The sequence below is a fragment of the Spermophilus citellus genome (genome assembly GCF_964194105.1).
Source record: "Spermophilus citellus genome assembly, chromosome: 11".
Taxonomy (NCBI): domain Eukaryota; kingdom Metazoa; phylum Chordata; class Mammalia; order Rodentia; family Sciuridae; genus Spermophilus; species Spermophilus citellus.
In genome coordinates this window covers 38,448,226-38,474,938 of record NC_138192.1, presented here as the reverse complement: position 1 = coordinate 38,474,938, position 26,713 = coordinate 38,448,226, and the positions used below count along the sequence as shown (strand labels likewise).

At 37.8% G+C, this 26,713-nt stretch overlaps 1 protein-coding gene across 6 annotated transcripts in view; it reads left to right on the top strand.

Moving 5' to 3' along the window:
* Window positions 1-26,713, top strand: part of SAP130 (Sin3A associated protein 130) — a 75,779-nt gene that overhangs the window by 42,838 nt on the left and 6,228 nt on the right. For 5 of the 6 annotated variants that reach the window (XM_081262058.1, XM_081262057.1, XM_081262055.1 and 2 more), the window contains 3 exons: window positions 17,818-18,176; window positions 24,635-24,883; window positions 25,050-25,175. In XM_081262058.1, coding sequence (XP_081118184.1) covers window positions 17,818-18,176; window positions 24,635-24,883; window positions 25,050-25,175 — 734 coding nt within the window. The remainder of the gene's footprint in view (window positions 1-17,817; window positions 18,177-24,634; window positions 24,884-25,049; window positions 25,176-26,713) is intronic. The other variant, XM_081262059.1, reaches the window with a different exon arrangement.

Sequence of the window (26,713 nt, the reverse complement as noted above, 5' to 3'; positions counted from 1 at the left end):
ATAAAATTACCTCATAGGATTCTTGTGCATTTAAATGAAACGATGCACTTAAAACACTGGCGTAAAGTCTGCCTTGAAGTTGTTACTTCTGACAAAAATGGAATTAGGGGCTGGGCAATATAGCTCAGTTGGTAAAGAGTGCTCACTTCATATGCACAAGGCCCTGTGCTCAATCCCCAGTCCCCCTCCAAAAAAAAAGAATCACAATAATAGTCAGTGTTTGCTTTTTCTGTATTCCTTTTCTTCTTAATTATAAAAGTAATATTATTTTGGAAAAAAGATAACCAGACAATGTAAAAATATTCGAGTGTGAAAAGCCAGGCATGGTAGTGCACACCTCTAGTCCCAGCTAACTGGAACTGAGGCAAGAGGATTGCTTTAAGAGTAGCCTGACCAACATAGTGAGACCCATTTAAAAAAAATCTTCCATTGGACTTGAGGTGTAGCTCAGTGCTAAAGAGTACTTGCCTGGTATTCATGAAGCCCTGGGTTTGATCCCAAGCACTGAAAAAAAAAAATTAATAAAACTTTCTAAAATGAAAGATGTTGAGGCTGGGGTTGTAGTTCAGTTGGTGGAGTGCTTGCCTAGCACGTGTGAGACACTACACTATATAAAAATAAATGTAATGAAAGGTGGTGTGTGTGTGTGTGTGTGTGTGTGTGTGTGTGTGTGTGTGTTTGATGTATAAAGTAAAAATCGTTGTCCTGTTCCCCACCCTCATTACCAGTCTCACTGCCCAGAATAATATTTATTGATAACATTTTTTGAAATTCCTTTCCATGTCTTTTTCTACGTATAACTGTAGATAAATAGATTCTTTTTCATTTTTGTTTTTGATATGGCGTATCATTCATTATATTTCCCAAGTGGTGTTGAATTCATGGGCTTAAATGATCCTCCCACCTCAGCTCCTGAGGAGCTGAAACTAGAACTATATGTGTGTCACCATGTGTAACAATTCAATAGATTGTGGGGTTTTTTCCTTTATTTTTATTCATTCATTTTTTACTACTGGGGATTGAACTGAGGGCCTTGCACATGCTAGGCAAGTACTCTATTGCTGAACTACATCATCCCCAGCCATGTTTTTTTTTGTTTGTTTGCTTTTGTTTTTTAAAGACAGGCTTTTGCTAAGTAGCTCAGGCTGGCCTGAAACTTCCTCAGCCTCCCAGTAGCTGGAATTATAGGTGTGTGCCACTGTGCCTAGCTTTAATGGATTCTTTAAAGTGAAGTCTTGTTGGCACTGTGGCATATGCTTATAACACAGCTACTTAGGAGGCTAAGGCAGGATCAAGGCCAGAATAGGCAAATTAATGAGACCTTGTCTCAGAAATAAAACGGACTGTGGATGGCTTAACTTAGTGGCTTAGTGGTAGAGTACTCCTGGGTTCAATCCCCTAGTACCACAAATACAAAAGTAGATTTAATTTTAAAAGAGTTGGGGTGTGCCTAGCACACGTGAGGCCCTAGGTTCAATCCCCAGTACTGGAGGGGGAGGAAAAAAAAGGAGTTTTGCTGATAAGATTCTTTTACATCTCCACTTTTTTCTTAGTATAAATAATAACTTAATCATCTTAGATCTCCTGTTCATAAAGCTTTATTTAAAAAGAAAAATTATTAATTACCCTTATTTTTTCTGAGTGTCATTTGGGGTTCTAGAGACAGGCTGTGGTGACACAAAACATCCATTCCCTTTAACATTACTTCCTATAAGTGTAGAGAAATAAAAAATGTATTAGGAAAAAGAAACAGTATAAAGGGAATAAAAAGTAATGGGAGAAAGAGCTAATGATTTACAGAGGTAAATCTTTTTGCAGAGGTAAAAAGCATGAAGGAAACACCATGTGCTCTCTGGTGTCAGAATGTGTCTAGCAGAGAAAAGAGCAGGGACCAAGACTTTGATGTAGAAGGTACTTGCAGTTGTCATTTTGCACATTAGTGCAGGAGCATAAAAAATATTGCTGGAAGCTGAAACTGCAATGTAATCTTATTCTTGTGTGTGTGTGTGTGTGTGTGTGTGTGTGTGTGTGTTGCTGGGGATTGAACCCAGGCCTTGTGCATGCTAGGCAGCACTCTACCAACTGAGCTATGTCCCCAGCCCTGCAATATCTTAAGATAAAATTATATTATCTTAATCTTTGGGAAAGTTACAATTGTTCTGTGACCTGTTAAATCTTCTGTGAAAATACTAAAAAAAAAAACTTACTGTTGATTATAATATGTAAGAAAATTGGGAAAAAATAGTGAAACTATTTGCTTAGTACAGTATAATTTAAAATGCTAGAAACACAAGAGTGGTTGCAACCATTCTTGCCTTCTTTTCATTTTATAACTTAAGATACAAAGCAAAACTCCTTCTAAGCCTTTGCAAATTTTAATACTTGTGTGTGTGTGTGTGTGTGTGTGTGTGTGTGTGTGTGTGTGTCTTTAGGATGAAACCCAAGGGTGCTCTACCACTAAGTGACATTCCCAGCCCTTTTCAAATTTTTTTATTTTGAAGCAGGGTCTTGCTAGGTTGCCAAGGCAGGCCTGAAACTTCTGATCTTCCTGCCTCAGCCTGCCAGGCTACTGGGATTACAGTCATCAAGTGCCACTGCACCCAGTTTGTTACACTTCTTAACAAGATAGGACCCATTTCTAAGATTTTATCCTTTACATATTCAGTGTTGTGAAATCTCTCACAGTTCCTATAATGTGAAGATTCTTACTAGCTTTGTTTCAGGTACTTTTTTTCCCCCTTAAATAGAAGAATTTTTACTTTTTTCCTTTTTTTTTTTTTCTTTTTCTTTTTTTTATTCTTTATTTGAGACAGGGTGTCACTAATTTGCTTAGGGCCTCACTAAGTTGCTGAGACTGGCCTCAAACTTGGCAATCCTCCTGCCTTAGCCTCTCAAGTACTGGGATTATAGGCATGCACCACCACACCTGGTAGTACTTGTTTTTGGTTTTGTTTGGTTTTGTTTTCATCAAAACCACTTGCCTTTGCTGCTGCTTAGATTCTGGGTGTATATTTCACAGCAGCATCTTTTTCTGTGCTAGCAGCTTCACTAGTGTTTAAAATCAGTCATATTCATGCTGACTTCTGAAATGATGAAACCAGCTTTATCCACAGTAAAAGGTTTTCATTTTTCTGGTAACTACTATTTTCTGTTAGTGTAGCAAATATCTTCAACACTTTGGCCTTGAATGATTGTGATTTAAAAAAAAAAAAAAATTACTCTTTTTTAGTTCACCTCAATAAATTGTCCATCCACCAGAGCTTTCTGTTCCTAGTGCAATTTAAACTAAAAGACCAAAATTAAAGCAACTTTACCTTTTTTAAAAAATATTCATTAGACTTTTTCAGTGTGGTCTATATCATAGTTTCATATAAGCCTAGGTCTTGTTCTTCTCTTTGCTGGGCCATTTTTATATTTAGTCATAGCCAGTTTCCCTTCTACAGCAGCATCACTTTTTGAGGTTGGTGGGGGGTGTTTGTTGTTGTTGTTGTTGTTTCTGTTCTTATTTCAGGAATTTTTTTCCTGCATTTTTCATCTTTGTTGTCCAGTTTTCTCTCAGTCCTCCATTTTTGTAAAAATTTCACTTGGATTTATTGCTGGGGAAGCAGAGGAGCACACCTACACACTTAATTGCTTTCATGAACTATGAAATAACTGGTTCAGATGTGCAGTAACCGATCACCACCAGACTTGTAATGAAGTGATATTACTCAGTGATCATGATCCCCATCTGACAGTTGGAAGAGTATAAATAGAGACTAAAAGTAAAATAAGGACCATGCCTTAGGGGACCTATCATTGTCAGAGGTTAGGAAAATGGAAAACCACCAAAGGAAACTGTGTATTACATGATGTTCCTGCCATTGTTGGTACCATTATTAAACCTTGGCTACTGAATGCTTCAGTTATTTATATTTTTTACTGAGTAATATTGTCATGAATCTCTTTGTTCCTCTGTCATTGGCTCTTTTGCATACATTTATTTGATGTGTTTCTACAAGTAGCATTGCTGGGTCAAAGTAAATGTGTAGCTTAATTCTGGTTTCCAGTCATTGTACTCATTTACAACTACATGAAATGTGTGTTTCCATTTTCTCCACATTCTTGCCAACATTTGATAATACATTTTTGTTTGATTTGGTTTTATTGGCATAACTGGAGATTGAACCCACAGCCTCACATGTGCAAGTGCTCTAGAACTGAGATATACCCCTAAACCTAGTTATTAACAGTTTTAAATTAATACATTTGTTTTTATTGTTTGAAATGGATTTATTTTTTTCTTTTCTGAAACTGGGGATCAGTCTTTACCAACTATATCTCAACCCTAAAATGTATTTTTTAAAAATCCAAATAAAATATGGACTTAGTTTTAAAGTGCTAAAAAATATGTCTAGTTCCTGAAGATTAAGAGCATACCAAGTCTTCCTATTTTCATTTATTTTTATTTTTTTAGTTTTCAGCAGACACAACATCTTTCTTTGTATGTGGTGCTGAGGATCGAACCCGGGACGCATGCATGCCAGGCTAGCGCACTACTGCTTGAGCCACATCTCCAGCCCCAAGTCTTCCTATTTGTAATAGCAGATGCACAAATTGGGGTTGGGGAGGGACTATTTTGTAGAATCATTTTTGGAGTTAGTGTGATTCAGAGACATTGTGGAGATGGGGTCCTACACATGCACCCAAAGTGGCCTTATATGAAGTAGTCATTCTGTTTCTGTGTCACACAAAATGAGTTTGTTTGAATTATGAAAAAATAACTTGTTGGAAAAACAACCTCCTCATACTACCACATCCAAGGAGAAGGATTCTCATGTAAATGACGGGTTTTAGGCATAGCCTAACTCATTCTCTGATGAGGAATAATAACTGATAGGAAGACAAAACAGAGAAGAGCAACAAAATATTACTAATTTGCTCACTAAAACACTCACCAGGGAATATGAGATTTATAACAAAACATTCTATCATGGCCGGGTATGGTAGTACTTGCCCATAATCCCAACAATTTCTCAAGGCCCTAATAAGTAATTTAGTAAGACCTTCTCTCAAAATAGAAAATAAAAAGTGCTGGGCATATAGCTCAGTGCTAAAGCACATCTGGATTCAGTCCCTAGCACACACAAAACAAACATTCCATTGTGAAATCTAACAGCTTAATGAAATAACTATATCTCTATGAAGGGAGACACAAAGATGAAATGCTCAGATTCCCAGAGTAAATAGCAAAATATACAGAGATGACCCAAGTTGACAAGTCTCAGCAAAGCACTATGTGATGCCACAGAATGAAGGCAAAATTAAAACTGCAGAAAACAGTATAAAACAGAGGATGAAAATGAAAAGAAAATCCATACAGATCATGCTGAGGTAAAAGATCAAGCATATGTCATATTACAGAACATGGAAATGACTTTATAATGAGTTGAATTATATTCCCCCCAAATTCCCATGTTGGATTCTTTATCCTCAATACTTCAGAATGTGACCTTGTTGGGAAGAGAGTCATTGAAGATATAACTAGTTAAAGTGAGGATATACTGTAATAAGTTGGCTCTCTGGTCTAATATGCCAGTATTCTTTAAAAAGGGGAAATTAGGACAGAAAAACAAACCCAGGGAAAACACTATTAATATCATTGAGCTGCTTCTAAAGTAGTAGTTAGAGGAAAATTCATAGCCTTAAAATACTTATGGCAGGGCTGTGGTTGTAGCTTAGTGATAGAGCACTTGCCTACCACATGCAAGACAATTGGGTTTGATCCTGAGCACCACATTAAAAATAAATAAAGGTATTGTGTCCATCTACAACTTAAAAAAAAATACTTATGTCAATGAAAACATTGGAAATTATCAACCTACAATGACAGAAAACAAAACGGAAAAAAAGGAAATAATATATAGAGAGGCAGAAATCAGTGATTTAGAAAACAGACTAGAACTAACAAAGAAAAACAAAAAAACAAAACAAAAGCACAAGTGAAATAAGAAATGTATCTCAATGATAGATTGCTTGCCTTGCATGCTCAAAGTCCTAAGTTTGATCCCCAGCACTGCAAAAAGAAAAAGAAATAGGGAAAATAACCGGAAAGATGAAAAAAGTTTAAAACAACAACAAAAAAAAACCCTCAAAAGACAGATCCATGCAAATAACAAAAGAAGAAAATGAGTAAATTTATTTATAATCTTTTTTATAATCTAAAAATCTAGAAGCTATTTTTTAAAAGGAAGCATTAATAAATTTGACTCAGTTTAAGAAATCTTTTTTTAACTTGTCAAGAAAAAACTTAGTGCTGGAAATGTAGCTTTGTGATAAGTACTTGCTTAACATGCTGCTCAAGGTCCTGGGTTCAATCCCCAGGACCAAAAAAGAAAAAAAATTTTTTTAAGCAAAGCAGAACACAAATTAGGGAGAAATATTTGTAAATAACTGCAAGAAATGAAGAATAATAAGTTCTGCAAAATGGACCAGAAGTTCTAATAGTTTATAGATGATCTTTAACATGTGGAATGGTGCTTGGCTTCTTTATATGAAGAAAAGAGCAAATTAAAAATATTCTGAGATACCATTGTATGCATATATTGAAAAAACTGTGGAAAGTGAAAAATGTCAAAACCCTTATGGGAAAGGACTTATCAAAATTAGAGGCTTTATCCTCTGGGAATTTAGGGTCAAAGTACAAATTGCTGGAACTAAAGCTCTGGAATTAGAAGGGCTCCATAAGGAAATCAACTGGTTTGCTATACCCCGAATCAGTGCAGCTCTCCTGAGCAGGTAGCACCAGTACTAGACAACATCACCATCCCTACCTTCCCTTCATTGCTGTATTGTTCTGCAGGTCCCTAGGTCCCTAGCTAGTGTGTCTTCCCTTTAGACTACAGTTAGTTGCTTGTTATACATTGCACTCAGATGTTTGGCTATATTTAGTACTAGAAATAGGAAAGAGCATGTCTCTTTATCTTCCCTAAAAACAGAACTACTTTCCTCCCTCTTAAATGATAGAAGGGCTTGAAGAATTTTAGATTGGACACTATTATTCCTTAGAAATATTCAAGTGTTACTGTTGTCTTGTGTATTTTGCTGTTATTCTTCAAAGGCCTAATGCTATCTTGAACCCCAACCTTTATATCAATTTGTGTGTGTGTTTGGGGGGGGGGGGGTGCTGGGGATTGAACCCAGGGCCTTGTGCTTACAAGGCAAGCAATCTACAAACTTAGCTATATCCCCAGACCCATATTGTTGTATTTGTTTCTTTCTGAAACTTTTAATGAATTCACTTCCCAATGTTTAGAAGTTCCACAGTAAAATTTGGGTTAGTCCTTTGTGTGAATGTGCATGCGTGCTAGGTATTCCATGACCTTCTGATCTCTGTTTCTTTCATAGTCTTTTTCTTACTAATCAATTTCCAACCCCTATACTTTTTGGGGGAGTTGGGGGAGAATCTCCAATTTGTCAGAATTTGTCAAATGCACTTCTGGAATGGCCTAATTTTTAAATATTGCCTCCCATTTACCATCTCTTTGTACCACCTCTTTTTTTGTTTTAGGTAATATTGTCATTTTTTTTCTTAAAGTCTTAAAATCTGTGGGAAAATACCAAAAAAATGCTTGATTTAATTGTTTTAATATTTTGCCACATTTAGTGTTTTTTTATGTAGCCAAATTATAGAATTTCACTTTTAAATACCTTCTTCAACAGTTTGGCAGATAAACTATGAGGTGTCCAGGTATGGATTTAAGTTGATCCTTCATTGAGTTTATTAAACATGGATGTACATATTAGTTTCTCACATTATATTTTCAAATAGTATTTCTGTCCCTTTCTGCTTCAACTCTCATTATGTGAATGTTGATACAGTTGAGAGTATCCTAAATGTCCCCAAGGCTTGGTTTATTTTTCCTCACAATTTTGTTTTTGTTTTTCACAATGGAAACTCAGCTGACACTATTTTTTTTAATGAAACAAAGAACAGAATATTTTTTTATTTTTATCTATGAATAATATAAAAAGCAGAAATACAATTTTGTACTGAATATTTGGCAAGGGAGGCATAATATCCTTAAATTGTGCTAACATTTAAGCAAAACAGGATGTTTTATGTACCATAGTATTTATTTTTACAAAGAGCTTATTGATTGTTTTTCCCTTTTTATTGGCACATTGAAATTATATACAACAGTGGGATTTGCTATATTCATACATGCACACAATAAAACAGTATAATTTCATCAATTCCATTCCCTAATACCTCCCCTTTCCCTCTCCTCCCTCCCTCAATCCCCTTCAATATTTTTTTAATTTGTTATGTATGACAGTAGAATACATTTTGACACATTATACACAAATGGAGCACAACTTCTCATTTCTCTTGCTATACATGGTGCAGAGTCACACCAGTAGTGTAATCATACATACATATTGGGTAGCCAGGTGCAGTGGCACACGCATATTATCACAGCAGCTGGGGAGGCTGAGGCAGGAGGATCTAAAGTTCAAAGCCAGCCTCAGCAACAACAAGGTGCTAAGCAACTCAGTGAGACCCTTTCTGTAAATAAAATACAAAATAGGGCTGGGGATATGGCTCAGTTCAATTCCCTGTACCCCCATCCCCAAAAAAAGTATACTATGTATATAGGGTGAAAATGTCTGTCTCCTTCTACTGTTGTCCTTCCCATCCCCACAGTCTCACCCCTTCCCCTCACTCCCTTCTGCACAAGCCAGAGTTCCTTCATTCTTTCCTACCCTGCCCCCAACTATGGATCAGCATTCGCTTATCAGAGAAAACATTCAACCTTTGGTTTGGGGGATTGGCTTATTCTCCAACTGACAAATGCCATAATTTCAATTTTTTTAATATTTTATTTTTTAGTTTTTAGGTGGACACAATATCTTTATTTTTATGTGGTGCTGAGAATCGAACCCAGTGCCTCAAGCATACCAGGCAAGCGTGCTACCACTTGAGCCACATCCCCAGCCCTTGCCTGTATTCTTGATGATTGCCATTCTGACTGGAGTGAGGTGAAATCTTAAAGTGATTTTGATTTGCATTTCTCTAATTGTTAGAGATGAAGAACAGTTTTCCATGTGTTTCTTGATTAGTTGTATTTCTTCTGTGAAGTGTCTGGTCACTTAGCCCATTTATTAATTGGGTTATTTGGGGGGTTTTGGTGTTAAGTTTTTTTGAATTCTTTATGTATCTTGGAGATTACTGCTCTATCTTAGATGTTTATGGTGAAGATTTTTTCCTATTATGTAGGTGCTCTCTTCAGGTTATTGATTGTTTCCTTTGCTGAGAAGAAACTTTTTAGTTTGAATCCATCTCACTTATTGATTATTGATTTTACTTTTTGGGCCTTAGGAGTCTTGTTAAGGAAGTCATGTCCTAAGCCAACATGATGAAGATTTGGGCCTATATTTTCTTCTAGTAGACATAAGGCCTCTGTTCTAGTGCCTAAGTCTTTGATTTTTGTGCAGGGTGAGAGATTTACTTTCATTTTGCCACACATGTGAATTTCCAGTTTTCCCAGCACCGTTTGTTGAATAGGCTATCTTTTCTCCGATGTATGTTTTTGGTGCCTTTATTTAACATGAGATATCTTTATTTATATGGGTTTGTTTCTGTGTCTTCTATTTTGTACCATTGGTGTACATATCTATTTTGGTGACAATACCATGCTGTTTTTGTTACCGTTGCTCTGTAGTATAGTTTGAGGTCTGGTATTGTGATGCCTCCTGCTTCACTCTTCTTGCCAAGGATTGCTTTGGCTATTCTGGGTCTTTTTTTTTTTTTTTCCCAAATGAATCCCATGATTGCTTTTTTTTTTTCTACGAAGAATGTCATTGGGTCTACCACGCGGCCTGCGCAATGGTTTCATTAATGAGGTTCTAGGCATAAAGTTAGCTAGATGAGATCAAAATAAAACACACAGACTCAGTTACCTTATTTCTATTGCTAGGTCCGAGACGGCTCCCCTCTCTGGTTCCCTCCTCTAACCGCCCAGCAGGGCAGCAAGGATTACTCAGGGCTAGCAGGAGAGAGAGAGTGAACATGCCGGGGAGTAGCCTTTTATTGGGGAACAAGAGATTCAGGGGAGAATTCCATCCAATGAAGGTTGAGGTGGGGCTGCACTCCAAGGTCAGGGTCAGTGATTGGGTCCCCGGGGTCAGTGGTCAGGCACACCCCCACACGGATGGGCTCTCTCATCAGGAAAGGGCCGGGAAAGCTTCGACACAGCCAAAGCGCCTCAGACCCTTAACGGGAGTCACCCAATCACGTGTTAGAATGGCTTCCCACAATTGGGATTTTACTAGGAATTGCATTGAATCCATATAACAGTTTTGGTATGACAATTTTGACAATATTAATTCTGCCTATCCAATAACATAGGAAATCTTTCCATCTTCTAAGGTCTTCTTTAATTTCTTTCTTCAGTGTTCTGTAGTTTTCATTATAGAGGTCTTTCACCTCTCAGTAGATTGATTCCCGAGTTTTGTTAGGCTATTATGAGTGGGGTAGTTTTCCTCATTTCTCTTGCAGTAGATTCATCGCTTATATATAGAAATTTATTTGATTTATGGGTATTGATTTTATATCCTGCTACTTTGCTGAGCTCATTTATTAGTTCTAGAAGTTTTCTGGTGGAATCTTTTAGATCTAAATATAGAATCATGTGGTCTGAAAATAGAGAGAGTTTAGGGCTGGGGTTGTGGCTCAGTGGTAGAGTGTACACCTAGCACATGTGAGGCACTGGGTTCAAACCTCAACACCGCATAAAAATGAAATAAAGATATTGTGTCTATCTACAAATAAATAAATATGTATATAAAATGGGGGGCTGGGGTTGTAGCTCAGCGGTAAAGCGCTTACCTAGCACGTGCGAGGCCCTGGGTTCCATCCTCAGCACCACATAAAAATAAATAAATAAAATAAAGGCATTGTATCCAACTACACCTAAAAAAAATCAATATTAAAAAAAAAAGAGTTTGAGTTCTTCTTTTCCTATTTGTAACCTTTTAATTTATTTTCACCTTCTGATTGTTCCAGCTAGAGTTTCAAGGACTGTGTTGATTAGAAGTAGTGAAAGACATCCCTATCTTGTTCCAGTTTTTAGAGGGAATGTTTTCAGTTTTTCTCCGTTTAGAATGATGTTGACCTTGAGTTTAGCATAGATAACTTTTACAATGTTGAGGTATTTTCCCACTATTCCTAGTTTTTCTAGTGTTTTGAACATGAAGAGGTGATGTATTTTGTCAAATGCTTTTTCTGCATCTGTTGAGATGATCATCATGTGATCCTTATCTTTAAGTCTATATATGTGATGTAGTACGTTTATTGATTTCTATATGTTGAACCATCGTTGCATCCCTGGGATGAACCCCACTTGAGCGTGGTACACGATCTTTTTAATATTTTTTATGCGATTTGCCAGAATTTTATTGAGAATTTTTGCATCTGTGTTCATCAGGGATATTTGTCTGAAGTTTTTTTCCTTGAGGTATCTTAGTTTGGTTTAAAGTACTGGAGATTGAATTCATGGGTGCTTTACCCTCATTCCCAGCCCTTTTTATTTTTTATTTTGAAGCAGAGTCTCATCAAGTTGCCCAGGCTGGCCTTGAACTTGCAATCTTCCTTCTTGAGCTGCCTGAGTAATTGGGATTACCAGCCTGCACCACCACTCTCAGTTTCTTACAGTACTCTAGATTGAACCCAGAACCTTATGCATGTTAGGCAAGTGCAGGATTACTGTGTATGCCACCATAACCAACTTCACTGATTCTCTCTTGTGCCTGCTCAAATATACAGTTGAGCTCCTGTAGTGACTCCCCCCCCCCCCTCGGCCTTTAGGCCTTTCAGCTCCAGACTTCCTACTTGATCCTGTTTATCATTTCTGTATATTAATATTCTCATTTTGATAAGAATATAATTTTAATTTTTTCCTTTAGTTCTTTTAACTTGGTTTCAAGTAGTTCTTTGAATATATTTAAAATAGCTGATTTAAATTCTTTGTCTAACATCTCTGATTCTTTAGTGACACTTATTGATTACTTTTCCTCCTTCTGTATGAGTTATAGTTCCTTGTTTCTTTACATATTTTGTAAGTTTTTATTGAAAACTTGGGCATTATATACTATATAGTGTGACAGCTCTAAAAATCAGATTCTTTCCCTAGAATGTGTTGTTATTGCTGTTTATTGTAGTTTTGTGTAGTGCCGTTTCTGAACTTAATCCTGTATATTTTGTATCTTCATCTTGTTTGACCCCTGAATTCTCTCAACAGAAATTTCCTTAAATGCGTAAAACCAATACATCTCCATGCATTTACTGAGAGGCCCTGCATATGTCTTGAGGTTACCCATTTTTTGCCCTGACAGGCAGTTTAAAACTCTGCCTTAACCAAGCAGGGTAAAACTCTGCCTTAACCAAGCAGGGTGGTGAATGCCTGTAGTCCCAGATACTCAGGAGGTTGAGATATGAGGATTAGTTGAGCAGCTTGGGTAAAATGGTGAGACCCCTATCTCAGAAAAACCAAACTAATAAAACTGCCTTACCCATTACTTCCTTTTTATACTAGTTTCAAGGTCAGTTAAAGGAAACAGGAAAGCTTAAAGTCCTCTCATCTGTTCCTGGCCATGTACACAGCTCTGGTATGCACACATCCAACACATACATGTTGCTTCTTAGATTGCCAGAAAATATATGTGGATATTTTCTTCCTTACCTTTTCCTTTAAGCGCTTTGGACCCTCAGACCACTGTGAAGTCAGTCAGTTGCCTTTTTTTTTTAAAGATACTGTGATTAGGGACTGGGGTTGTGGCTCAGCAATAGAGTGTTCACCTACCACGTGCGAGGCCCTGGGTTCGATCCTCAGCACCACATATAAATAAATAAAGGAATTGTGTCCAACTACAACTGAAAAATAAATATTTAAAAAAAAAAAGATACTGGGTATTAAACCCAGAGGCATTTAACTACTGAGCCACATCCTCAGCCTTTTTGATTTTTGATTTTAAGACAGAATCACTCTAAGTTGCCTTGGGTCTTGGTAAGTTGTCAAGGCTGGCCTTAAACTTTTCATGGGGTTACAGTGTGCACCAACATGTCTGGCCTTCTTTTTTTTATTTAACAAATGTCTCTTGGGAGAAAGGTGCTTTCAGTAGATACATTCCAAGTCAGATCAGATATGGTTTTGCATGTGGGGTCTGTGGGTCATAACCAGCCCAGTCCCACAGTGACAGTGTTCTGAAAATGAGAATTTAAAGGTGCTCCAACCTCTTGTACAGCTAGGCTGCTGGTTTTCACTGAGTGTGGACTGGCTGTGCAAACCTACTGTAGAGCTAAAAGAGTGGAAATAGGGCAAGTTAAAACAGAATCAAGCTTGCTATTCCCATTAGATTCAGCCAGTTTTCTTTATTATTATTATTATTATTTGTATGTTTTTTAAAAAATTTTGAGATGTAAATGGACAGAATGCCTTTATTTTATTTGTATATGGTGCTGAGGATTGAACCCAGTGCCTTGCACATGCTGGGCAAGTGCTCTGCCACTGACTACAGCCCCAGCCGTGTGTGTGTGTGTGTATACACACATATATATATATATACACACACATATATTTTTTACTTGTTCTAATTAGTTATAAATGACAGTAGAATATATTTTGACATATATAAATGGTATATAGCTTCTCATTTATCTTTGTACATAATGAGGAGTTACAGAGGTCCTATAATATATACACATAGGGTAATAATGTCCAATTCATTCTACTATCATTCTTACCCCTATACCTCCTTCCCTTCCTTCACTCCCCTCTGTCTAGTCCAAAATACCTCTATTCTCTCCCTACCCATTGTGAATTAGCATCTGCATATCAGAGAAAACATTCAGCCTTTGGTTCTTTGGGATTGGCTTACTTTGCTTAGCATAATAATTCTCTGGTTCTATCCATTTGCTAACAAATGTCATCATTTCATTCTTTAAGGCTGCGTAATATTCCATTGTGTGTGTGTGTGTGTGTGTGTGTGTGTGTGTGTGTGTGTCTATACCACATTTTCTTTACCCATTCATCCATAGAAGGACACTTAGGTTGATTCCATAGTTTAGCTATTGTAAATTGAGCTGTTATAAACATTTCCTTTTATATTTTTTATTTTTGGTACCAGGAATTGACCTCAGGGGTACTCAGCCACTGAGCCACATCCCCATCCCTATTTGATTTTTTTTTTTTGAGACAGGGTCTCACTGAGTTGCTTAGCAACTTGCTGTTGCTGAGACTGGCTTTGAACTCGCAATCCTCTGCCTCATCATCCTGAGCCACTGGGAGTACAGATGTGCGCTGCCACGCCCAGCCTCCCATTTTAGATATATTTATTTTGAAATAATTTAACAAGAGCTGGACTTGGTGGTGCGTGCCTATAATCCCAGCAGCTTGGGAGGCTAAAGCAGGAGAAATGCAAGTTCAAGGCTAACCTCAGCAACTTAGTTAAACTGTCTCAAAAAGGACTGGGGATATAGCTCAATGGTAAAGCGTTCCTGGGTTCAATCCCCAATTACCCCCCGTCCAAAAAAAAAGACCAAGAAGATATTGCAAAAATAATAATTTTCTCGTGTACCCTTTACCAGTGGTTACATCTTACATAACATTGGTACATTTTCAAAATAATTGACATTGGTTTAATACTGTTGACTTAACTACCAGCCTTATTAAGATGTCACCAATTTGTGAGGGGAAACAGAGATGTACAGTACTTTGAAATTTTATCACGTTCATAGGTTTGTGTATCTGTTACCATAATATGAATAGAGAACTGTTTTACTGCCATGATGACACTCTCATTTGCAAACCACACCCTTTGCCACTAGTTGTTCTCCATCACTGTAATTTATTTCATCATTTTAGAGTTTGATATAAATAGAATTATAAATATTTGTTTGATATACAATAACCTTATGATATTGGCTCAACCTAGTGTTTTCAAGGTCCATTCAAGCTGTAGCATGCATCAGTGATTTATTCTTTTTCGGGTGGCTAGTAATGCATTATTATATGTATGTACCAGAACTTATCCATTTGTTTATTAAAGTTATTAAGGTTGTTTCAATTTGGGGCCTTAGCAATACATTTGGTATGAGCACTCATCTACAGCTTTCTTTGTAGACATACATTTTCAGTTCTCTGGTATAAAGATCCCAAGGGTATAGTTGCTAGGTTATATGGTACATGTATTTTGGTTTTAGAAGACATTCCCAAATTTGTCCATAGTGGCTATACCATAGATCGGGTTTCCCACACCTGGTATGTACTTTTAAAATTTTATTTTAAAACTTTAATAAGCATTTGGTAAAGTATCGTGGAGACTTCAATTTGTATTTCTCTAATGGCTAAAAATGATGTATGTCTTTTTATGTGCTTATTTGCTACTGGAATATCCTCTTTAGTGCAATATCTGTTCATTTTTTATATCTTTTGCCCATTTTCTAATGGTATTACATGCTTTCTTAGTGTTGTTCTTTATATATTCTGACTATAATTCCCTTGTTTCATGTTTCTTTTAAACCATCTGAGTCATTTTTTGAGTGTGCAGTTCAGGAGTGTTGAGTGTACTTGTGTTGTTGTAAATAGAGATCCAGATCTTTTTCATCTTCCCAAACTGAAACTCTCTACCCATTGAACACTAACTCCCATTCTCCCTTTGCCCCTTACCCTGGCAGCCACTATTTTCTGTTCATTTCTGTGAATTTGACTACTTGAAAACCTCATATAATTGGAATCATGCATACGGTTTTTAACTTTTTGTTCATTAATTCATTCATTCTACAGTGCTGGGGGTGGAACCCAGGGCCTTGCGTGTGCTGGACAAGTACTCTACCACTGAACTACATTCCCAGTCCCAGTGTTTGTCTTTTTTATGTGATTGGCTTATTTTACTCAAGCATCATGTCTTTGAGGTTCATCTTGTGAGATAATGTTCATTGCGAATATTTTCTTTCTCTATGCCTTGTTTTTTGCCAACCTCCTTTAATGGTTTTTAGCAAAACAAGTTTTTCATTTTGATGAAGCCCACGCTATTTTTTCCTATGCTTTTGGAGTTGTATCTAAAAACTCCCCACCTAATGCTAGGTTTTATTTTGTATCTTATCTAAAAATTGTATATTTTTATATTTCAAATTTAGAACTATGATTCATTTTGAGTACAGTTTTTTTACATATCATATGAGGTTTAAGTCTACATTCATTTCTTGGCCTATGGCAGTCCAGTTGTTTTTGATATTGAACTTGAGGGAATATTATGTTGGGTTTCATTATCTGAATTTTCTGTGGTAGTAGTTAAGTAGGTAAACCATTACATCTATTTGGTGAAATATTTTCCACTTATTAAATTGACAAACTAGGATGTACTTTTTGAACAGTGTTTGTGGCTATGTTAGGTGCCTGAAGTATCTCTGGAAGTTGTGCAGAGTGGTGCCATTGGGTAGAGGTGTGGGTGTACAAAGCAGAACTTAACTTTCAATTTGTATTCTTTTTTTTTTTTAATATTTATTTTTTAGTTTTCGGCAGACACAACATCTTTGTTTGTATGTGGTGCTGAGGATCGAACCCAGGCCGCACGCATGGCAGGCGAGCGCGCTACCGCTTGAGCCACATCCCCAGCCCCTCAATTTGTATTCTTTTGTGCCTTTTGGAACTTTGCCACTTCCATGAGTTTCCTCTTTTATAAGAAACTATGTGTAGGGCTGGGGATGTGGCTCCAGCGGTAGCTCGCTCGCCTGGCATGCGTGTGGCCCGGGTTCGATCCTCAGCACCACATACAAACAAAGATGTTGTGTCTGCCGAAAACTAAAAAATAAATATTAAAAAAAGAAAAAAAAAGAAACTATGTGTAATATGAGTGTATCTATAGTTTAAAAGGAAAAAAAGAAACTCTAAAGACAACATATATATTCAGGAATTCTAGGGTTCAATTCTCAGCACCACATATAAATAAATGAATAAAATAAAGGTCCATCAACATCTGAAATAGTTTAAAACAATGAGTAGTCTGTGTACAATGAAGTGACTGATTTATTTAAAATGTTCTTTTTTCTGAATTAATTGATTACTGTTTTTAAAAAAATTTGGAAGGGGTGGGGCACACAAGATATTTTTAAAACCTAAGCCAGATGTGGTGGCAACTCCTTGTAATCCTGGTGACTTGGGAAGCTAAGGTAAGAGGATCACAAATTCAAGGTCCTCCTCAGCAACTTATCATGGCCAGAAGCAATTTAGTGAGACCGTGTCTGGAAAAATTAAAAGGGCTGGGGATGTAGCTCAATGGTAAAGCACCCTGGGTTCAATCCCCAGAACCCCAAAAAATGAACCACAAACCTGAATGTCAGGCTGGGGGTGTAGCTTAGTGATAGGACACGTGCCTAGCATGCCCAGGCCTTGAGTTCAGTGTCCAGCTTCATAAGTACATACTTACCTGAGTTCCTTTTAAAAGTTACCTTAAAGTTGAACTTTTATTTTTATTTATTTATTTTTTTTAGAGAGAGAGAGAGAATTTTTTAATATTTATTTTTTAGTTTTCGGCGGATACATCTTTATTTGTATGTGGTGCTGAGGTTCGAACCCAGGCCGCATGCATGCCAGGCAAGCGCGCTACTGCTTGAGCCACATCCCCAGCCCCAAAGTTGAACTTTTAAAATCAAAGAATAGAGAGTTACTTGTGCTGTATGCTGTACAGAAATAATTAGACAAATACCAGCATCTGAGATGTTGCAGGTTAAGGCAATTTACTCTTATCTGCTATGTGTGTTTTGCTTTTGTGTTTCAGTGTGAAACCTAAATCTGAAATCCACGTGTCTATGGCCACTCCAGTCACTGTGTCCATGGAGACGGTATCCAATCAAAATAATGATCAGCCTACCATCGCAGTCCCTCCCACTGCCCAGCAGCCTCCACCAACCATTCCAACCATGATTGCAGCAGCCAGTCCCCCATCACAGCCAGCTGTCGCCCTTTCAACCATTCCTGGAGCAGTCCCCATCACTCCACCCATCACTACCATTGCAGCTGCACCACCACCAACAGCCACTGTGGGTGGCAGTCTTTCCTCTGTTTTGGGCCCTCCTGTACCTGAGATCAAAGTGAAAGAAGAAGTAGAACCAATGGACATCATGAGGCCAGTTTCTGGTAAGTTTATTTACAGAATTCTCACTTTTGGCAGTTGTTCCTTTCCCTTTTCCTAACTCTCCTCTCTAGAGTTCCATCTCTGTGAGACCATCAGCAAGGAAACCCAGGTAACTCCCTGATGCCCCTTTTTGTTTTGTTTGTTTGTTTTGTACTTAGGGCCTCAGTATGTTAGGCAAGCAGTCTACCAATGAACTATATTCTCAGCCCCATGAAGCCCATTTTAAATGTTGCATTTCATTGCTGGAGTGGTGGCCCAAGCCTGTAATCCCAGCACCTTGGGGGTCTGAGCCAAGAGAATTGCAAGTATAAGGCCAGTCTCAACAATTTAGTGAGGCCCTAAGCAACTTAGTGAGACCCTGTCTCAAGATAAAAAATTAGAAAGGGCTGGGGATGTAGCTCAGTGGTAAAGTGCTCCTGGGTCAATCCACAGTACCAAAAAACCAAAGTTGCATTCCATTCATTTTTATTAAATGAAAGAAATTATTTTTGAAAACTTAAGCCAATCTTGTTTCCCTTTTGTAATTAATTTTAATTTCAACCAAAATTGTGAAAAGATATTAATATTTCCCTATGGATTTCTTCAGTATAAATTCCTAGCATTCAAAGTAAGATGTGTAGTTTTGAAAATACTCTTTTTGGGGGTGAGGGCGGGTACCAGGGATTGAACTCAGGGGCCCTCAACCACTGAGCCACGTCCCAGTCCTATTTTGTATTTTATTTAGAGACAGGGTCTCTCTGAGTTACTTAGTACCTCACCATTGCTGAGGCTGGCTTGCAACTTGAAGTCCTCCTGCCTCAACCTCCTGAGCTGCTGGGATTACAGGCGTGTGCCATTGTGCCCAAATTGAAAATACTCTCTTGATAAATGTGATTAGTAAAATCTTAAAGCTTTTCACTACCTCTTTCCTCTCAACTCTAAACTTCCAGTTTATGAAAGTCAAATCATTTTGGAGGGTTTTTGTTGTTTTTTTGTTTTGTTTCTTAATAAAAGTACCATAATCAGTGTACAAAATTTATGAAATAGAGACAAATGCAAAATGAAAATTAAGATTTTTGTTCCAGGGCTGGGGATATAGCTCAGTTGATGGAGTGCTTGCCTCACACGCACAAAACCCTGGGTTCAGTCCCCAGCATGGATATCTAATCATATATACCTAAACACACACACACACACACACACACAAAAGATTTGTGCTCCGTCTTCAGAAAACTTGGAATGTAACCATCATTTGACCTAGTTATCCCACTCCTTGATATATACTCAAAGGACTTAAAATTAGCATACTACAGTGATACAGGCACATCAATGTTTATAGCATTCAGTTCATGATAGTAAAACTATGGAACCAACATAAAACTATGGAATCAACAGATGAATAAAGTAAATGTGGTATCTATAAACAGTGGAATATTACTGCGTCATAAAGAAGAATTAAATTATGGCATTTGCCAGTAAATGGATGGAACTGGAGACAATCATGCTAAGTGAAATAAGCCAATCCCAAAAAACCAAACGCCAAGTGTTCTCTCTGATATGTGAATGCTAACACACAATAAAGAGCTGGGCAGGAATAGAAATTCATTGGATTAGACAAAGGAAGATGAAGGGAAGGGAGGAGGACAGAATTTTCCTATATTCGTATATGAATACACAACCAGTGAAACTCCACATCACATACAAGAACAGGATTATAATTAAGATAAGTTATACTCCATTTATGTACAATACATCAAAATACTGTCATATATATCTAATAAGAACAAAGAAAAAAAAAAGATTTGTGCTCATTTACCTAGTACTACCCACCATTTCATTGAGAAGGCTTTATTCCTTATGTTGTTTTTTTCAGTAAGAGGTGTGGTTATATTGTATTTATAGTTTTTGTTGTTGTTTTGTTTTGTTTTGTTTTTCAGTTTTAGTACTGGAGATTGAACCCAAGGGCACTCTACCACTGAGTTACATCCCTAGTTCTTTTTATTTTTGAGACAGGGTCTTCCTAAGTTTCTGAGACTGGCCTTAAACTTGAGACCCTCTTGCCTCAGCCTCCCAAGCAGCTAGGATTACAGGTGTGTGCCAGTGCACCTGGCTATGTCTGGAGGTTTTTAAACCTGCTATTTATTTACTTTTTATTGTAATGTATTATGCCATAAGTATATACTTCCATGGGTTTATTTTGCCTTGATAGAACTTCTGCAGCCTGTGTAGGGACTTTAGCCTTGCCAAGGTCAGTGGAAAACTGTTAGAGGGGCTTGAAAAGAGGAATGTGAGGAGCTGCTTAGATTTTAAGCAGAACACAGTGGCTCCTGTGTGGAGAAAAGACTGTGGGGGCAGGGATGAATGAAGAGATTTTGGAGAGACTGTTGCATTACTTTCAGGGAGGAGTGCAGAATCAGCTAGGGTAGTAGCCATGGAAGTAACGTGAGGTAGTTAAATTCTGGATGTGTTTCTATGAGGATTTCTTTAAAGATTGAATGTTGAATGGGAGAGAACAGGGTCTGGGGCAACCCCAAGGTTTTTAGTCTTAGTAACAGGAGGCCATGGAGTTGCCCTTGGCTGAAATAGGGAAAACCACAGGAGGATCATATTTAGTATGAAGAGTTTAGTTTTTAATATGCTAAGTTTAAGTTGTGTGTTTGTTAGACATGCAAATGAAGACATGAAGTAGGTAGTGGGATCTATTAGTCTGATACTTTGGAATAGAATGTGAAGTTGCAGATATAAATTGAGGTGGTATCAGTATACATATTAATTGTTCTTAAAGCTGTAGCCTCAGTAAGTGGATGAGGTCATCTGGGGAATAAATGCCAATAAAATCAATTTGTAGACCAAACCCAATGGTGATTGATTGGGAGCAAGTTCAAGAAAAAGTTGGGGGAGAAATACAAACATTGTTTACAAATAACTTCTGAGGAATTTGTTATGAAGGGATAGAAAAAAAGAAGGGTAGTAACTGAAGGGAAATGATGTCAAGGTGAAGTTCTTGTTTGGGTCTGTTTTGATTTTGGGTTCTGAGGTTGAACCCAGGACTGTGTATGCTTGCCTGGTATGCACTCTACCACAAGCTCCACTCCCAGCCCTAAGAGGGTTGCTTTTTACTGTTGTCGTCGTCGTCGTGGTCGTTTTTAGAAAAACATTCACTGGAGAAAAGATAGCCTGTTCAACAAATGGTGCTGGGAAAATGGAAAGCCACATGTAACAAAATTAAATTGAACCTCTCTCTCTCACCCTGCACAAAAATCAACTCCAAGTGGATCAAAGAGACAGACTAAAACAGAGATCCTGTGTCTACTAGAAGAAGAAGAAGGCCCAAATCTTCACCATATCAGCCTAGGATCTAACTTCCTTAATAAGACCCTACAGTGCAAGAAGTAAATCAAGAATCAATAAATGGGGGATGATCAAATGGTATCAAACTAAAAAGCTTCTTCTCAGCAAAAGAAACAATAATGTGAAGAGAGAGCCTACAGATTGGGAGAAAATCTTTACCACATACACCTCAGAGAAAGCACTAATCTCTAGAATATATAAAGAACTCAAGGGCTGGGGATGTGGCTCAAGCGGTAACTCGCTCGCCTGGCATGCGTGCGGCCCAGGTTCGATCCTCAGCACCACATACAAACAAAGATGTTTTATCCGCCGAAAACTAAAAAATAAATATTAAAAAAAAAATTCCCTCCCTCCCTCTCTCTCTCTCTCTCTCTCTCTCTCTCTTAAAAAAAAAAAAACTCAAAAAATTTAACACCAAAGAAACAAATAACCCAATCAACAAATGGGCTAAGGAACTGAACAGACACTTCACAGAAGAACGAATACAGTTGATCAAGAAACATATGGAGGGCTGGAGCTGTAACTCAGTGGTAGAGCACTTGCCTAGCATGTGTGAGGCACTGGGTTCAATCCTCAGCACCACATATAAATAAGTAAAATAAAGGTCCATTGACAACTAGAAAAAAAATATTAAAAAAAGAAAAGAAACATGGAAAAATGTTCATCTCTAACAATTAGAGAAATGCAAATCAAAATCACTGTAAGATTTCATCTCAACTCCAGTCAGAATGGCAATCATCAAGAATACAGGCAACAACAAATGTTGGCAGGGATTGGAGAAAAAGTTACATTCATACAATGCTTGTGGGATGCAAATTGGTCCAGTCATTTTGGAAAACAGTATTGAGATTCCTCAGAAAACTGGGAATAGATCCACCATTTGACCCAGATATCCCACTCCTCAGTCTATACCCAAAGGACTTAAAATCAGCCTACTACACTGATGTGGCAGCATCAAAATTTATAGCAGCTCAATTCGAAATAGCTGAACTATGGAACCAGCCTAAGTGCCCTTCAGTAGAAGAATGGATAAAAATAATATTTGATGGAATATTATTCAGCTTTAAAGAAGAATGAAATTATGGCATTTGCCAGTAAATGGGTGGAGTTGGAGAATATCATCCTAAGTGAAATAAGCCAATCCCCAAAAAACAAAGGCTGAATGTTTTCTCTGATATGCAGATGCTAATTCACAATGAGGAGGGGGTGCTAGGGAAGAACAGAGATACTTTAGGTAGAAGGGAGGAGAGGGGGGATATGGTGATAGGAAGGCAAATAGAATGAAACAGACATTATTACCTTTGTACATATATGACAGCATGACCAATGGGATTCTACAACATGTACAATCAGAAAAGTGAGAAATTATACCCCATTTATATATATCAAAAGGCATAAATGCATTCTTATTGTCATGCATAACTAATTAGAACAAAAAATTTTAAAAAAAAGGTGAAACAAGTTTTGTATGTTAATTGGAGTAATCCACCAAGAAAAGAAGAACTGATGATGCAAGAGAGAGCTATGAGAATTCCTAGAGCAGCATCTCAGGGAGGAGGTGGGGTCCAGTGTGTTTCTGAAAGAGTTGGTCTTTTCTGGGATAACCCAAAGGAGGAAGAGAATATATGATCCCAGTCCATGTGGGGAGGTAGAAATGGCATTTATGGACATTTCCTTCTGATTGCTTCTTTTTCAATAAATAGTAGAAATAAAAGGCTCTACTTAGAGTAAAGATAGAGAAGAATAGGTCAAAAGCTTGAGGCAAGGGAAAATATTAAATAATCATCCAGAAAAGGAATGGACTTAGCGAACACAATAGAATTGTCCAAATGAGGCCAATCATCATTGCTGTGTGTCTCTAGCTACATTCAGCTACATAGTTGGAGAATTAAATTAAACCTCTTTTGCATTTGCTAAATGAGAATAGTAAAGCAAGAAAAGGGACAGTGAAGGAATAAAATGAGTAAAATATAGAATTTAAATCTGGCAATGGAAGAGAATGGACATGAGTGTTATAAGTGATAGCAGAAAAGTGATAAGATGGATGGCCAGTATCTTCTAATGGGTTCTAAAGTTTGTTGGAGGCTATTTTTGAAGGGGACTGACCTGGAAAAAGAGTTTGGACTTGAGTTGGAGGCTGAGATGGCTGTCGAGCGTATTGGGATTATTAGTGATGGCAGTGTAGGGTGTGGCTGTTGGCATGGGTAGCTGAGGTTGGAGAGGGTAGGGCAAGTAGGTAGTAGACTGAAAGTAAGAGTCTAGTGAACCTTTAGAGTATGTTTAAGTCCCTAAAAATGTGAGCCTACAAACTCTAACTAGTGTTTGCTCCCTTTCTTTTACCTGGACACAGCATCCCGTGGTAGATAACAGTGCAGACTCCGAAGCCATCCTGCTTCTATTAACTTCCAACTTTGCTACTTGGTACTTATGTGGCTTGTGTCATAGTTTCTCATCTGTGAATTCAGGGATGATAATAATAATTCCTATATTTAGATTGTTTCTAAGATTATGTGTTAATAAGTTACCTGGTAGGAATTTATATTTAAAGGCCAGAACAACAGTGACTTCAACATTTAAGGATTTATCTCCCTTGAAGCATACCCTAGGCAGACAGTCCAGCAATGGTATGTGGACTTCATCTGTAGGGATCTAAGCCCTTTCCACCTTTCACTCAGCAATTCCTAGGATGTGATGTTCATGCTTTTGATTCAAGGTAGCTACTGAAGCTCCAAACATACATCTGGGCTCTAGGGCACAGAAAGAAGACAAGGAATAGAGAGTCACATCTTTCTTTTAAGGAAACTTCCTTAAAAGTACTACAGAGCTCTCTGCTTTCATCTTATCTGACCACACCTACAACAGAGGATAAGAAATACCTTCTTTTAGCTTAGTGGCATTGTGCCTCTGTTAAAGCAAAAGTCCTAGAATGACAGAAGGTGAAGATGGCATTACAAAACATCTGACAGCCTCTGCCTCAGAGTGCTTGGCACAGTGAGAAGCCCAGAGAAAGGCTCAAGGAATACTAGGTGTCTGTACTTTCTTCTGAATTGTTGTTGTTGCTGGAAATCAAGTGAAGCATTCCTTGATATTTGGGTTCTCATAGATGTCTATGCTCCATTTCCTCTGACAGCAGTTCCTCCACTGGCTACCAACACTGTGTCTCCATCTCTTTCTTTGTTGGCAAACAACCTGTCTATGCCTACAAGTGACCTGCCACCTGGTGCCTCCCCAAGAAAAAAGCCTCGAAAACAGCAGCACGTGATCTCAACAGAAGAGGGGGATATGATGGAGACAAACAGCACTGACGATGAGAAGTCCACTGCCAAAAGTCTTCTGGTGAAGGCTGAGAAGCGAAAGTCTCCTCCCAAGGAGTATATTGGTAATGGTCACTTAGGCTAATTCTTGTCTCCTGATACTTCTCACTACTCAAGTGTACTTCCCAGAGGGTGTCCCCATTGTCAGTTTTCCTGATTGGAATTAAACTTGGAGAATGTTAAAAATATGTAATTAGCTCTTTAATGTCTTTTTTCTTTCCTTTTGAATAGATGAGGAAGGTGTGAGGTATGTCCCAGTGCGTCCAAGACCTCCCATCACTTTGCTTCGTCACTATCGAAACCCATGGAAAGCTGCTTACCACCATTTTCAGAGGTACAGTGACGTCCGAGTCAAAGGTCAGTCTTCCTAGAAACATCAAATATTAATGCATGAAACTGGTATAACACTGTCTGTATTTTTTTTAGTTGTTTATTAATTACACAGAACAGTAGGTTTCATTGAGACACATTCATATGTGCATATAACAGTTTGATCAATTTCATTCCCCAGTGCCTCCCCTTACCTCCCCTTTCCCTTCCCTAGTATAATTGGTATAACACTAATGAATGTCTCCCTCCTACATTTATGATGACCCATTTTCCCCTTTATTGGCTATATTATTATAATCATAAAAGAAAAACAGGCCAGGCACGATGGTGCATGCCTGTAATCCCAGTGGCTCAGGAGGCTAAAGCAGGAAGATCATGAGTTCAAAGCCAACCTTATCAATTAGTGAAGCCCAAAGCAACTAAGTGAGAGCTAAATAAAATACAAAAAAAGGGCTGGGAATGTGTTTCAGTGGTTAAGAGCACCTGGGTTCAATCCCTGGTACCCAAAAAAAGGAAGAGAAAAATAGATCTAGGGGTGTAACTCAGTAGTAGAGCACTTTGCCTAACGTGTTAGACTCTAAGTTTTGAACCTGAGAACATTTTAATAAACCTACATGTAAATGAAAATGGTTAAATTATACTTTGCACAATGTCAGTAGATGTTTCTTCTGATGGACTTTTAAGTGTCATTCATCTGAGATTAACTGAATGCACCAAGAAGTATGAGCTTCCAGAGAATTTATCACAAATTCAGTGTGGAAACTTGGAATTTGGGGGGGGTAGTACTGGAACATTTTATTTTTTTTGAGACAGGGTCTTGCTAAGTTGCCCAGTTTGGCCTCAGTCTTGCAGTCCTCCTGGGAGTGTAGAAGTGCATCACCATGCACAGCTGTTGGTTTTCCTGAGGCCTCAATGGGGTATTCATAAATGTCAGTGATTAGGGACAAAGGTGCTGACAGCTCAGTCTCAGTGGAAGTACGAAGATGACTATGCTTCCCAGCTATGTCTATTCTTCCTCACAATTAAACAGGTATCCCTTGATATAAATGAGGAATTGATTCCAGGACCATTCTCAGATACTAGAATCCATGGATGCTCAAGTTCCTTTATATAAAATGGTGTAGTTTTTGCATGTAAAGTATCTGCATCTTTCTGTGTATTTTGTCATTCGTAGATTACTTATATAATACAATGTAAATGCAAGTCTATACATGTTCAGTATAGACGCAGGTTTTCAAGTATTGACAATCCACAATTGTTTGAATCCACAGATGCAGAAAGCCAACTGTACTCTAAAATTTTAAAAGAAGGTGAGATTTCCAGAGGTCAGAGAGTTTTAACCTTCAGGAGCCAGGACATAGATCACTAAACATCAGTTAATGCCATGAGAATTCTGTAGCAGAATTTTTTTGTAATTGTAGATGAACAGAATGTCTTTATTTCATTTTTTTATTTTTATCTGGTGCTGAGGATTAAACCCAGTGTTTCACGCATGCTAGGCAAGCGCTCTGCCACTGAGCTACAGCCCCAACCCAAACTGATAGTATTTTAGCCCAAAAAGATTC